Genomic DNA, 15,459 nt, shown 5'->3' on the forward strand with positions numbered 1-15,459 from the left:
AAGCACACGTCTTTCTGCGGCAAGCTTCAGACTGACAGAGAACTGCACTTGTCGCTGCCACATACTTTACATTAGACAGTCCGTCGCTTGTCCAACAGAGCTGCGTCCTTCAAATATTTCTGTCATGATCTTTAGCTGAAGAGCTGAGAGAATTTGTCGTATATCCGAGGAGAGATTCGAATTCGAAATTCGGACCTATTGACATCGATTGAAGTTTAAGTCCTTTTGCGCGCTGTTCGAGACTGTAAAGTCACAGATAAGCTCACAGAAAAACCTGACTATGTCTGATATCAACTCCAATTCATTCCGGCGTTGTTGAATCGCGTGTAATTCGATATTTTCAACAAAAAAAAAAGAATTCCGATAATGCCCTCGTTGGGCAGTACAACAGCTTTACCGCCGAGCCAACAAAAGGTCCAGTCTTACTGCGCGCGGAGTTTCATCGATGCCACAGATTCATCTGCATGATGGAAAACGTGTCACGTAGCAGTTGTTCTTTCACACAACGTTTTCTCGAATGTTTGTGCATTTCAAAAATGGCAGAAGAAGAAAGAATAAGGAATAAATACCACTTGTGTTGCGATGGCGACGAAATGCTGCTGAATAGAGACTTTGAATAACTTATGCCTTCTCTTATAGGCGGCTGTTGGCTCGGATAATTCGGCATTGTTTGAAAACCTGATTTTCCCACCTTCAAGGCGTAGCACCTAGTTATGAAGTATGCGGTGTTCTACGACAACGATATCACCGATGCATTTTCTTTCTCTCTAATTGCCAACTGCAAACTACTATTTAATAAATTGGAGTTTTCCTGTCATATCGGGGCAAGTGTACTTTCCGTAAGGCAGACTCGAAAACAGGATCAAGAGCAAAACCAGCTATGATTTCTGCAATACGGCATATACGATATTCAACACGTACCCTTCCTGCCAGTGTTCAATGTTCACCTTAATCGCCTATCTCTCTAGATTCGAGGTGTCAAACAGACACGTAGTTGCAACGCCCAAACGTGATGCGCACATTGGATTGGATCGAGAGAAACGAACATTCTTTTGTAAGCTCGACAGAAATGTCGTCGCGCACGGCTTGCCCGCACTGTTGCAACGATGTAAGTTACACTGAAAAAGGTTCCTACTCGCGTCTGCTTGCTCCTCTCAGAAAAATCCACAAATGGCTGCAATAAGCTGGCTGAAAATACAAGTTATCGAAATAAACAGAAACCGCTAAAGCGAGTGTGATTTTGTGAGCGTCGAAAAGTGGAAGGTGAAGCTATTCGGCGTAGGCCGCTGCTCAAAGCGAGAGTGTTTAGCAAAAGCAAAAGCTTCGAAACGTGATTTTGTAAAGTTGCTTTTGCCACAGTATCAGTACACCTGCGGAAAAGCACGCTTTACGGATCGAAACACGTCGTCGTTCGATTATCACATTTTTATCACTTTCTTCTTATTTCTTTCTTTTTACTAAAAGCAGGCAGTTTTCGGACAAATGAATTCTTTAAAACATCTATAGCCAAAGTTCTGATGTTGTCACAAAAGTTTCACCACATGTGGAAAACCTTGCTCGGTTCGTTTGTTCAATAGTGGTTACCCTCTTCGGAAAACAAACCATCACCAACAATCACAGCATTCAGGTCATCAGGAGGCCCCAGAAACACGTTGCGAGAAATTTTTACTCGATATTTTTGTCTAAGATTTTCGGACACTTAGAAATTTTTTGTAATGTACGAAATGTGCAATGCATGAAGTGTTATACTGCTGCCAGACGGGCGCTCTTAGGGCTTTAAAGGGTCACTAAAATGCAAAATCAACTTGCTTTCAAATGAAAGTACGTGTTTCAATTAGTGCAATTCAAACAAAATTAGTTCACACAGCGCTACCGCTTAAAAGAGCGTGGACTAAAAACACCGATGCGCGATCTGAAGTGTCGTTCGCTGGTTAGCAGCGAAGCAAGTATCACCGGTATCATTTTGATTGTAGCTTCGTAACGTAATCAAAGCTTTGAATTATGATAACAAGTACGAAATCAACATAGCGTGTAACGTAATTTGAAGTCAACTCTTTTGTTTTCTTTTTTGCGTTCTAGTGCCCCTTTAACGGTTATGGCCTTAAGTGCAAACGGTCATTAACTTCTTTCCAGACGGCCAGCCATGCGGCCTCTGCGAAGAAACTGAGATGTAAGGGCAACGGAGGTCCCACAAGACAGTTTACTGCGTTCCCCGAAACTGTCAAAGCCTCGTCCTCAGACGCCATGACCAAGCTGGCGCAGATTTCATTCAATTCGACATACGAAATGTTATGTTCTGTCAACTTTTTTCGCGTTCAACGCCTGGAGTTTTTCTGACGCATTTTTGCAGTTGCTTCTCATTCTATCTCGTATGTTCAGTTCTTAGTGATCTATGATCGTATGATCTTCGTGATCGGGTATCTTAATCATACCCTCGAACCACTGCGCTTCGTGTCGTCTGCATCCAAAATTTTGCGTGCACAACAAATGGATCACGGATAGCATCTGGCAGCCTCGCATGGTTTAAGGCCGTATTTCAGCTTAACTTCTTCGTTCACATACTGCTGAACTAAACCAAACTTCGTTTGAACGCCTTATCTAGCGGCTAATAGAACGCCCTACCTGTCCTTATTCAACCGTACGTATATAGCACATCATGCTCCTTCAGCTGTAATTACCACCAATTCAATGCGACTATACGATACCATCGTGTCTGAAAGTTAGTATCAAACTGTCTAATTTGTTACTTACGGCGACCGCTATAGGTACTTCCAAAGACATCTTCGTCGCGAGCAGCAGAGCCTGAACTTTCATTACACTCTTAACAGAGAACAATCGAGGACGCATTCCCAGTAAACATTCCCTATCCGCGTCCACCTAACAACATCTGACGCAAGACGACGAAATACAGCAGCCTCTCCTCGTGTAATTTGACGCAATGTGGACCTTGACCCAATCCCTTGCACGCTTCGTAATGCTAACTGATGACAAAACCCTCTGGGGCGAAAGCGTAACACTAGCTTCTATTTGACCAAGAGAAGTCAAATATCCGTAAGCCCTCCTTTGTTTGGTTGCAACGGATAAAAACATTTGCGCGAAATCCGATACGTCGGCCTTGAGGAATGTGTGGCATAAGGTGGACATAATGTAGTCGACAGGACAGTAACTGCGTATATCGCCAAGAAATAGAACTCATTTCTGTCAGAGGTGAAGTTATTCATTTTCATCTTAAAGATAATTCGGTTATTTGTAAAGCTAATTTATTAGATATTATGTACAGGGCGTGTGCAGATAAAGTATGCCCCACGTTTACGCGCTTATCGTACGATCCTCCGAGGCACATATTTCTGCGATCAAAACCAACAAAAAAGATCGTGGTAACCAAACTCTGCGTAAAAAACAGTATAGCCACGCAAACTCTGCTCTTCGTGCATTTCAAATAGCGCATATGGCAGCTCCGCACAGTTGCGTCCAGCTACAGCAAGGACAGCCACCAATGCAGAACACGAAGTCAAGCCCCACGTGAATGGTAATTTCTGTTTTTTTTTTCGGTTTCTGCGCCGTTAGCACCCCTAGCTGTGATCACACACAGGGCTCTGGAAACCGGATGTTCGTGTGGCAAGCAGGCAACGCGATCCCTGCGTGAATGTGGAGCTACTTTATCTGCGTGCGCACGCGCAGAGACACGCTGTATATATAAGGTATTAAATGTTAATCACGTGTAACGCACATTTTTGTTAGCTCGCAAACCTTCAAGCTCATAATCGAAAACACTATTTGCAATATTTAAACAGAACCCATTCCATACCTTCGTTCCAAAACCCGCGCCAAAACGGGTTCAGTTAAATTGCAGAGAGAAGCGAAAATCAGCTGCTTCTTTCGAATGATCCAGGTTCCAACTCAAGTCGCCGACGACATTCTTTCTTTCGTTACGATGAGCGACATCGAAATATCACCTTGACTAGATTAGGTATCGGTCAGAGCCTATGATTTCGTAAAGTTGGCTTTTCCGCTATTGGAGCGTACTTGCGGCGAAGCACGCTTTAAAGGCTGAGGTATGAGGGAGGTTTGTGATCAGTCATGGGGCAGAGTTCCCCGTCTTCGGAGTAATTCCAGAAACGAACGGAAGTAAAATTTTTAGCTATTCGCATTTAACCGGAAAACTTTATGCCGGCTTCACCAGGCAAGAGAGAACGTAGAAGATTCGAGAACCAGGTTGTAAATAAACGCCGAAAATCGCCGGAATACTTGGAAAATTAATAAACTCCGAAAAGCACCCTCCTCCGAATTTGCTAGAGCTCCGAAAACCTGCAGCGCTTGTCACGGCAAGTTTCTTCAATCAAGCAACTATGCTACAGCTAGCTTGTGTGTGGAGCTAGTGACTTTTGTTTTCGAACTGTAACCGACGAACAGGTGTCAGTTGCTGTTACATTTACAGTTGCATTTACTGAGACGAGGCATAATAGTTAGAAGGCCAATTTCTTGCCTCATAGTCAAACGTGATTGAACTTGAATGAGACATATTTCCCTGTTCAGCTGCGGTGCGGGTAAGTCTTTCTTGTTACAGAGGTGGTGGACGTGTATCCAACAAGTCGTCAATCAACAGAGAAAGGGCAACGCGGAGCTGTCAGGTGGCCGGCGACAATATTTGTCTGGTGCTTCCACGACGGAAGGAAGAAAGGATTGGCTCTGCTTAAATGTGTGTGTGAGGGGGGGGGAGCATTGATTTCTTTTCCTCGTCTGGCACTTCATCTTTTCTGTGCTGCAGAGACGACCGCCTAGACGTTATCGTAGAAAGATTGTGATTGACTGAAGTTCTCGCGGGAGAAAGGACTTAATATCACCGACATATAGGGCAGCGAGGGATTTAGTAAGAGGGGCCCTGCATGGTGCGAAAGGGATTCCCTAATACTATGTACCACGGGCTCTCGGCTTACGAACTTTAGGCACACGAACTGTACATTGACTCGTTTTTTTTTCCTTAGTTTTACACACACGCGCGCACACACAATTACCTCCAAACAGGAAAGGAATTTTCGGAGAAGTAAAGACACCTAGAAAATACAAGCTATGTATTCTGACTTCAGTTCAACAAATTCGACAAGTTAAACTGCAATGTGAACGGACACGTACTCTTTAAATCAGCGAAAACAAATACGTTCTTTAGAAACCTTAAGGTTATTTATAGATGCTATGCCTATATACCACGATGGACGGTTTAGCTTCCTAAGGTATCAACACGCAAGTATTTGTACCTTTTGGATGCGGGTTTTGCAATGCTTTGAAGTCTTAACGCCTGCGAAGCAATCAGCCTTATCGGTCTGGGACAGGTGCGATATTTGCCAACTGATGTAGGCGCACATCTTGGTGAGTGAGTGCTCCACATTGGTTTATATTCTCCGAGGGCATAAAGCTAGCCATGGCGGAAGTCCGCGTTGCCTAGTGTCTTGCGGAGTTCCCAACGAGCTCTGTGTGACATGAGTCTCTTCCTACTGTGGAGAGAGGAAAGTAGTAATCAGTGGGAAGATACCGGTAGGCCTAGTAGAAGCCCCATTAAAGAAGCATCATACTGACTTAATGATACAGCGAGAAAACAAAAGCGGACAATAACAACGAGCCAAGAGGTCATTCCCCTCTTGGGGTTAACCACACTGCAACGCCTCCCGACCATCTGCTAAACTTTTTTAAAGGTACTCCCCTTTCACATGCAAAACATCTACGCACACACCAACAGCGCAACCCAATCTGGCAGGAATGCTTCACGTTCCTATACTCTCGCATGCGCTATTCTGAGCGCCGCATTCTCACACTGCCGGCTCATTCAATAATAGGGCACGGATGCTTTTCAATGCAAGGAAGAACGCGCACACACAGATAACTCAGTCAGGCAACCCCTTCCCCCCACGAATTTTTAAACAGGAGGCAAATTGAGCAAGGGCCCTCGGCTCTCGTGTCCTGCATCGTCTCTGCAACCTTCTAACTGCAATACGTCAAAGGAGAGGGGAAACACGCGAAGCAGAAGTCGGAAAAAGCAAAGTCTAGCAGACGAAACACGCTTCTGCAAACCCCCTTTCTTTTTTCGCCGTGTTTCTTTTCCCTCCACCTTTTCCTTCCTCCGTCTCCTTTCCTTCCCATCGTCCCCAGCTATTCAAGATGGCGGCCCGCTCCAAAAGCTGGGGTGGCGATAGCAAATGGAAGCGCTTGGCATTCAAGGTGAGCGACATTCACGTATCCCGTCTTTGCGCAGCCAACTCTAATACTGCGTACGTTCGTCATCTGTGACATTCCGATGGCGAAACCTGCCAGGTAGACCGTCATATTGGGAAGCACTTGATGCGATGCGTGACAGATGCGGGAAAAGAGAGAGGAGGAAGCGGGAAAAGTAACAAAAACAAAAGGATGGCGCGGAACCCGCAAAGGTGCAACGCAGGTTTCCAATGGTGCAGTTATGAGACGGTGCGGGTGATCGAGATTTTAACCGGAGCAAGGTTGGGGCTCGGCGGGTTTCGTAGGTCCACCGGGAACGGTAGCCAATCGAATGGGGGGAGAGTGCACGTCGAGGCGTCGTAAATTGGTGGCAGATATTGATGCAACTTGTAGCGTCAGTCGCTCGATATAGGCAACCATCTTCTCAAAATGCGCGCACATACGTTGTACGTATATTACACATTTTCACGCCGCTAGAAAGAGATTGAGACTTTGGTGGTCCGTTCGCTGCAGCCAATGTGACAGTTCGCGATCCTCAACGTGCAGTGTATGTGGTACCTACTGTAAGATAGTGGAGCAATGCACAATACGTTGTGCTTATTTCTTATCGGTTTATGTCCTATTAATGTGCCTCTTCACTTCTGAGATAGCGACAGTTGCTGTCACCTCGTACGGTATTCAGAATTGGCTGGCAACAGAGGGCCGTTGTGTTCCGCTACTATCATTTGCCGTCCACCCTGAACCTTTAACATTGAACCTCAAAGTCCCCCGTGATAGGTACCTTCCATTTTGTCGGGTCATCCATGTCACTGACGTCATGCGCAACGTTCTGTGCTTTCGAGGCCGAGTATCGATATGTTCAGCCTCTAAGCTTCCTTAATCCTCTTCATCCGTGTCTGTTTTGGTTCCTCTAGTATTGCTTTCTTTGAGTACGGGAGCAAACGTTAAGTGAAGTAGAACCCTTGTGCGTAGGAAATATCCACTATGTGGAGGAAACACTGTTGCTTACTCTTTCGGGAAAGTCTGCCCCTGTGTGGGATGGCTTCGGAATCGTGAGTGATTGCAGCATGTGGTGCATGGCCTGTACATTAAAAGATAGTTAAATATTACCTCTCGATACCCAACATGAAAGACCTGCTTCCGAAGGGTTCTGCTATAACTAGTGGTGAGACAAGGCAGGGCAGGAGATGTATTACATTGACATAGGAGCACCTCCAGTGTCTTCCTACATTCATTCATACTGCCCTGATCAACTGTTACACACTTCTCCGGATGCCAGACCTCGTAGAGGTCATAAAACATTTAGTTCCACAAAAAAAAAAACAGTTGTCGGACAAGGGAATGTTGGTCTACACAGATACAACAATAAATGATGGAAAAGTGAGGATGACACCGGGTATTTCTTAGACAGATAGTATTGCCCACAAAACAATTCGATATTGCAGTACGCTGGTCTCTTCCGCTTATTTCAGACAAGCAGGAAACATTGAAACAATTAGGGGATCTGGATTCATAGAGAGGATATAACTGTGGCTGTGACTGCAATATGTATAATCATACATCCTTCTAGTGCAATGCGAAAAACGACAAATGCTAGACACAAACTCTAACCTTAAAGGCCTCCGTATAGCATCAGGCCGTACAAATATTTTCCGAATTATTATTTTTGTTGTTGCTTAAACTTAGAATTCGCATATATTCTCGTCCACGAGAAACACTTAGATTTAGGCTTGAAGATCGTACAATTATAACAACACTTGATACGCGCACAATCAGGAACGACTCACAATTATTACAGTGACGTTTAGAAAACTCACGAATACCCACCGGTGCACTTTGTGAGCAGAAATCATTCTTCTGTGCTCCCTGATATGTTACCGGCGATGAATGCCATTCTCACACTTATCTACCCTCGTTTATTGCAGCGAGCGAATGAAACGTTTACGAAGGCCATCACGTCCGATCACAAATTCATGACGTTGTGAATCTGTAAACGACGTTTAGCGTGACTCCCCGTCGACCGCCTTTACAGGCGTCGGGTGGCATTTCTACAATTTATTATCGTCCCGTATGCGGCTGTAAATAGTGTTGTATGAAGCATGCGTGTATTCTTCAATTGAGGTACCAAGCAGAAGTACGGCTTTGTCTACGGGCAAAATTAGCTACAGCCTCGCTGTATACTCGATTTGCCACGATATTATGTTAGCTTTTGTTCAGCCAAATGGAAGAAAGCATAAATTGGAGAAACGTGTTGTGTTGTGTAAACTGTAAGCACTTAATGTGTGCTGGTGTCACAGTTACTGTCGACGTAGTTTACAACAGCAACAAAAAGAACAAATACACTTACGATGATGAATGGAGAATTTACAAGCCTGATGTTGCGTTTGCACGTTTTTGTGAATCGGCAATGCACACGAAGGCAGAGTGGTGATGCGTATGTTTTGGAGGTACGCATTAGTATGAAGAAGTACATGAAGCAGAGCCTAATCTACGAATTCTGTACTGAACATTTTTAACCTATGAGAATAAATGCACGAACAGAGACAAATCTACTGTCTATCGGACTTTCTATTTCTATTCTATTCTACAAATCGAAGGAAAGCATTAACATTAGCACGACAACCTTGAAATAGGCGACGAAAGGCTACACCTCTATTTTATGCACCCGTTACGTCGCATGTGTTGAAGCTTGACATCGCGTATGTTAATCAAAATGTATCCGTTTTCATCGAGTGGGAAAACTACTCACCTCTTTATACGAATTGCAACTCGAAGTAAGCGGAAAGTAACCTTTCTTGAAAATTGATCGCTCTCCGTGCCTGACTAGCGCAGTCCTAGATTGATGACTGTCCGGTTGGTATACAAGTTGCGCACCTGACCAGTAATATCAGAGGTATGGGTTCGAGCCCCCACCACTGGCACTCGTTGACTTTACATCGTTGCTTAGTCGACAGTGAGGCTCAAACATAGGTTCAGCCTCTGCAATTATCGATGAACTAGAACTTGATCCCTCGTCCGCCTTGGCCAAAGAGAAATGTCCTCTGTATAGTGGCTACTTTACAAAGTTTTCGTGCGCCAATTGTGTGTTACTGTTATTTTTTACTACTTCGACCATCTAGAAACATTAGTTCTGTGAAAAGTAAATACGACCGATATGGATGATCATATATATTTATTTTCTTCAAGGTACTGGGGCAGACGAAGTAATCCTTGGATTTTTCATTCCTTTTAAAGTGATCTTTTGTCAGTCAGTTTGCCTCCGAAGACACATCCCCTTTTTTAACTCCTCTCCCCCCCCCCTACTTTATTACGTTCATTAGAACACACCATGCCAGCTATAGGCCTTTCCAACCAAAGTCCAACGGTCGCCGACATCTGCACTAGAGTAAGTGACGATGATGATGAGTAGATGATGAGTTGGAGTTGGTGCAACTATGGGTAAACTAGAGTAAGTGCGAATTATATTTTTTCTGCGCAAAATGAAAACTTCTTCGCCCCCGTCTTCCGCAATGCAGTTGTTGCAGGTCTTGTGATACGATATACGCAACCCATTACAGATTTTGCTTTCCTTCACCCAATGCAATTCAATATAAAGCAAATACCGAGACAGTTATGCCAGATGCAGAACCTAGTAATCCATATTACAATTACCACCTGTCATAATACGACACTGAAATTATTGCACGCAGTTATAATCTTTCGATTGCTTTTCAGGATAAATGAAACATACTCACTTATCGGATTCAATAATTAATTTCCGTGTCATACGATGCTGACATTAACCAATCAACATGTTCTTTCCTCATGCAGTCGAAGCGAAATCGTGTTTCGTCAGCCACGTATGAATATAAACGTGTTCTCTAAATGCCGCCATACGTTATGTAATAACGTTTAACTTTGTGCTTGACTCTGGCGAGCATCGAATATCACGAAAACAATTAACGCTCACTTGCGAAAAGCAGCGTGGACATTGTGCAGTTGTTCAGGGCCATTAATTACGTTGTCAGTCTTCCACATTAAAAACTTCGATCCGCTATTCACTCATGATGTTAGGTACTGATGCAATAGGAAAGACGATATTCGTCGTTGAGAAATTTGTGAAATAGCATACTGAGACGGTTTGAAATGCCGTGATCTCGTAATAATGAAATATCGAACGCTTTAGAAGGCACAGAGTTTTCTCTTACTGACTTCCTTGGGGGGGGGGGGGGGATATGTTTATTAAGAAAAACAAAGGAAAGCTCAGCCAGACGGAGGTCAGCGACTTCCTTAGGGTAGCTGTCATTATTCTCTTCATTACTGTTGACTGAGACTACTACTCTTGCTGCAGTTTTGCGAGACTGAGTTTACCGTAGTTTGCAGTCCACTTGCTGTGCACACTTTGAGGTCAGCAAATGAACGCGATCAGCCATGTTTTACGCGTGAACATGAAATGAGGGACACGCTTCGAGACTCATTGCCTTAAAAACGACCTGGCAAAATGCAGCACTAAACTTTGACTCAATAGAGTGAGCAAGAGAGATAGCAGCCTTTTTGCTTTACAACACTTTCTTTGCGAGAAATGTGTCAAATAAACACGATGAAAAAGGTACGTACAACGTAGTTGTAAAGCTTCTCATCTGTATCTGGTGGCTTCTTTAATTTAAGCTATGTATAGGGCCACGCGGTACTTAATATCACACAAGTACATGAAATGCACATTGCATGTGCTCCTCATATCTGATGAATTCAGATATTTATATCTGAATCTGAATTCTTAATGCAGATAATCAGACGGTGAGAAAGAGTCGCGAAGAAGCCAGTAGCCAGTTTTGGAGTAGCCAGTTCTGACTGGGTCGGGACTAACCTCTCCATATTTTTCTTTCTTTTCCAATCCAATCCAGTCGCGAAGAATTTCGCTCACTCAAAAAAAAAATAAAACAAAGTCTACCACTTTCTAAAATACCTACGCATATCTTTTGTTCTCTTCTTTTTTTTTCTTCTTTTTTATCTTAGGGTAAAATTTTCGGTTTCTAGAGAAGAATTCACCAGGAAACACATGAAAGGAACAAAAATAAATTATGAAGAAGTGATGATGACATGGGATGTTTCCTCGTGGTAGCCACAGGACCCTGCCCCACTTCACAGAGGTTAATATGAGAGGATGAATGAATGGTGAGCTTAAAGGGGCGACGACAAGTCGGAGTTCTGTTTAGAGCTCTGCGAGGAGGCCAGTGGCTTGCACGAAAGCAAAAAGGGAGCGAAGAGCCCGGCACTGATGCGCAGGGGAGCTACATGGGCCAAAGTACTTTGGAGAAGCTAAATACTAATAAAGAACCTAAATAAGAAATTTGAAGAAGGTCAAGGAGCTCAAGTTGGCGTCGAAGCACCCGGCGTTCACACGTGTACCGGTCACAGCCCTCGATCATATGGGGAATCGTAGCTATAGGGTGTAGAAGGCTGAGCACAGCGCCGTGTTACTGTAACCCAGCTTAACCCGGAACACGGGGGTGTGAAGGCGACGTTGAGTCGTAGACGCCGCGGAAGTGACGTAAAGCTGCGAGGGAAGCCACCTGGCATATTAAATGATGACGAAAGGAAACAATATCATGTTTTCCCCACTTTGTGTGTTTGTGTGTGTGGAACCACTCCATTTTTCGAACCACATTAAAGTAGCCTCGTTATAAATATAGTTATGCCATACGCCGTTTTGTGGTGGTCACAACCTTCTCCTGGAAGCATTTTTGCATTCGCAACTTCTGGTTCTTGGCTCGCCGTGCATTTGCAAACGAATTTTCCTTCTGTTATTGGACGGAATACGAATAATGATGTATATATTTTCACCATATTACAGCCAGCGATGGAGTAAAGTACGCCGCCTATCGGAATTAAATATCCCAATCATCATTCTCCAAATACAGTGTTGCTGTTATTGCGGCGAGTAATGATGCTATATTCCAAATATGACAGGAGCTCGCTATACTCGAGTACTCTTGATGCCTTTTCGTTGTTTTTAGCGAAGCCTTATCCTTAAACACACGAGCGTTATCTCTTGCGTGCAATATCGCATTATCGCGGAAATTTGCGAGGCACTCTGCGTTTAGTATGCCCCGTCTGTAATATACGCGGTTATTATCATTTGTAGCGGTGTTTTACCTTGAGCTCTTTCGTATCAAATTTCCGGCCTTCCTTCAAATAAGCTTCTAAACTGCATGTTGCTCCGTGGCTGCAACGTATCTGCGTCATATATTGTAATATCTTCAACGAAAGTAAACTTTGACGGACTCTCTATCTGGCAGGGAAAATCGTTTTCTGGCAGGTATTGCCAGACCGTCCTTTGCAGAATTACACGAGGTCCTGTCCGCTAATACTTATTTTTATTACAGAGTTGAAACGATTAGGGGCATTCAAGTTTTATTGACGAACTTTTGTGTAAAGCCTTGCAGAGCTCGTCAAAAAAAAAAAAAGTATTTGTTCCTTTAACCGTTTGAATCCTATTCTGACTACATCCTCATTCGTGGGCTAGGTAGGGCTTATAGTTTGTCTATTCGCGCATTTTTAATTAAATTACATAAATAATAATTTAATTAAATAACATTTAGACATCAAAACCAAGCATGCTGTATCAATAAACAAAGGTACAACGCGATTCATTTTTCATAACTCCATAAAAAAGGATCCGTTGAAGGTGTGCTCTCAGGGTACATTCTTGATGGAGCAGATGTCCTTGCGTTTGTTTCTGTGAGGAGTGCTATACAAAAAGGAATGAGCATAAAGTCAAGACCGAGACATTACTTGTTCTATATCGACTTTGCTCACGCTTACTAAAGAGCCTGAATAATTAATTCAGATAGATATGGGTTGTTGAGAGGAATGAAAATGCATATCCTGCTCTTGTTTGTTCACATTTGACAACATATTCTTGGACGCGTGCTTTCCCTTCTTCGGGGTAGCATTCTGTTCAATGAGCGGAAGTCATCCCCATATCATCATGTATCTCTCTCGTCATCATGTCTCTCTCTCTCTCTCTCTTTTCGGTCAAAGCAGACGACAGGCCGTATTTTCCCCTTGATGTTCAGTCGCATTTTACGCATTCCCAAGTCTTTCTACACATGGCTCTCCCGTACGATCGATGCTCTAGCTAATCCTCATCTCGCATGAACTCGCATGACTTGTAATGGCTGAAGCAGATAATTTAATGATTTGAACAATCGGTTTTTCCTTTCCTTTCGAGCAAATACATTTCTAAGCTCCCTTAGTGCGCATATGTGGACGTATCTTTATTATTCAGGCTTGTAGGCTTTTGTTCTGTCTTCCGTCAAGGCCTATTTTCACGTCACGGCCATGCCCAAATGATTAACAAGGACGAAAGAAGAAAACAAATAAGCTTCCCAATTAGGCAGAGGAAAGTTGCATTCATTGACCATGAGGTGTGCTTCTGTATTCTGCACTCTCTGTAGACGCGCATTATCTTCAAGCAAATTGATTTGTAGTTGCTCTCATCAGTTTCCTTTGCTTTTTGCACGTCGTGCAGATGGTTACAGCGCTTTGAAGAGAAGCTGCAGTGCATACATAAGTGTCTCAAAAGTGCTTGAAACACATTTGTTCCACAGCGTCCAAAGATTTTGTAGTCTTTTCACGTGCTTCGTATACTCCCACGGCCCTTGGGAACGGCGAGTGTTTTATGTAATAATGCTCCGTTGTGCCACACACTGCTTCTTGTGTCACATAAAAGTCCCGAAGCTATTGATACCCTCGAACAATTTTGTGGCCTGTGTGCTTTACTTGATGACATGACCGTTCGCAAATACGTACAAGGTAAACGCGTCTAAATGTGCGGCGATCCCCCCCCCCCATTTCTGTCACGTGGCATGTCACGTAGAGTCACTTCGCCCTATATAAAGCTACGGGCAGAACTCCGCTGTGGTTGTCCCTATTTTATTCTATTTATGGATACTGCTGGCTCAAGCAGGAGAGGCCCACAACTCATGATGCAACAGTAACAACAACAATAGTAACAACGCAAAACAGCAATAGTGCATTTCGAAGGCGTTTCTACTTAAAGGTGTAGACTTTAGAAAAACAAGAGATAAAAATAAGAAGAAAAAGCCAATCATAAAGTGCCACAGTCGCTACACGCTAACGCTCATTTACGAGGCAACCAAGCCTACCTAAATGTCCCATGCTCCTAACACAGGTACGTTGCAGATGAAAGGCGGGATATTTCGCTTTTGATATCGCATCTTACATAAATGAGCTACCCAATCTTTTCGATTAACTCTCCGAGCACCCCCAAATTCGAAAGGGTTTCCTTCGACATTTCTACTTCTAAAAACTCGGTATGCAAGTCAACCAGCGCTCGTCGCACAATTCAAAGAAATAAAGCGCGGATCGAAAATTGCCTCAATTCTCTCATGACGTTACTCGTCCTGTCATTTTCCGATGAAACGCGAGACAAAAAAAAAAAAATATGATGCACAAATCTCTTTCCTCATTTATTCCTCCCTTTTTCCATCCCTCATATTTTTCCTTCTTTTTTGTTCCCCAAAGCGCACAAGTTGCGCTTAACCACCTGTCGCCGCTCCAGGCCTGCCAGCTAGAAACGCTATCTGCATAATGATCGCCGTGCACAGAATTCCCCTGCATCTAGAGCACCGTGACGCCATTCCAGCCCCGGGGGCCTTTCACAACGAATAATCCCTCGCTAAGAAGGAGAGAAATTAGGGGGAAGCCTGGGTTATCTCCCATGGCAACAATCACTGCCGTGAGGCTTGCTCGTAGAGCAACATGCCCTCCCTGAATGCAACCGCTGTCTTTTCAAATTTGAGCTGTGGCTCCCTTAGACGCAGCTGCGTCCCAGATTCTAATAGAGGAGCGTAGAAATATGGCGCACGTGCGTGAGTTGTGTGCCTTATGCTATATAGGTCTTCGTTTATTTTTTCTTTGTGTTTTGGAAAGTGTCAGGTAATAAAAAAAAACGTGCTAGGTTGAAGAGCAGCATTTTCAGCGATGTGCGCATTTTTGTGTTGGCTTTTCTTATATTTACACGGCCACCGTACATGTTTGATAGGATATTTCAGTTTGAATTGTTATTTGCTTATTCTGGAACGCGTGCACAAGATTAGATTAGAGTTACAAAAGAAAAAGATGGAGATGGTGGCTACTACAAAGCACGGGAGCCGGCTAAATCTCACAGTTACGTCACGGGTATAATTGTAAGATGAGATGCGATGATAAGGCTATCAGTATCGAGTGAGAATTGTCCGGAACTCC

The 15,459-nt window shown here is 43.7% G+C and overlaps 1 protein-coding gene across 4 annotated transcripts in view; it reads left to right on the top strand.

Annotated features, from left to right (window-relative positions):
* Window positions 1-15,459, top strand: part of LOC135401734 (synaptotagmin-5-like) — a 188,761-nt gene that overhangs the window by 150,286 nt on the left and 23,016 nt on the right. Inside the window, exon 1 of one of the 4 annotated variants that reach the window (XM_064634291.1) lies at window positions 6,130-6,213. The exons of the other annotated variants lie outside the window; for them this stretch is intronic. Coding sequence (XP_064490361.1) covers window positions 6,154-6,213 — 60 coding nt within the window. The 5' untranslated portion in view covers window positions 6,130-6,153. Of the gene's footprint in view, window positions 1-6,129; window positions 6,214-15,459 lie in introns of those variants that run through there. 4 annotated transcript variants of the gene reach the window in all.

The sequence above is a fragment of the Ornithodoros turicata genome, chromosome 7 (assembly GCF_037126465.1).
Source record: "Ornithodoros turicata isolate Travis chromosome 7, ASM3712646v1, whole genome shotgun sequence".
In the NCBI taxonomy this organism is placed as follows: domain Eukaryota; kingdom Metazoa; phylum Arthropoda; class Arachnida; order Ixodida; family Argasidae; genus Ornithodoros; species Ornithodoros turicata.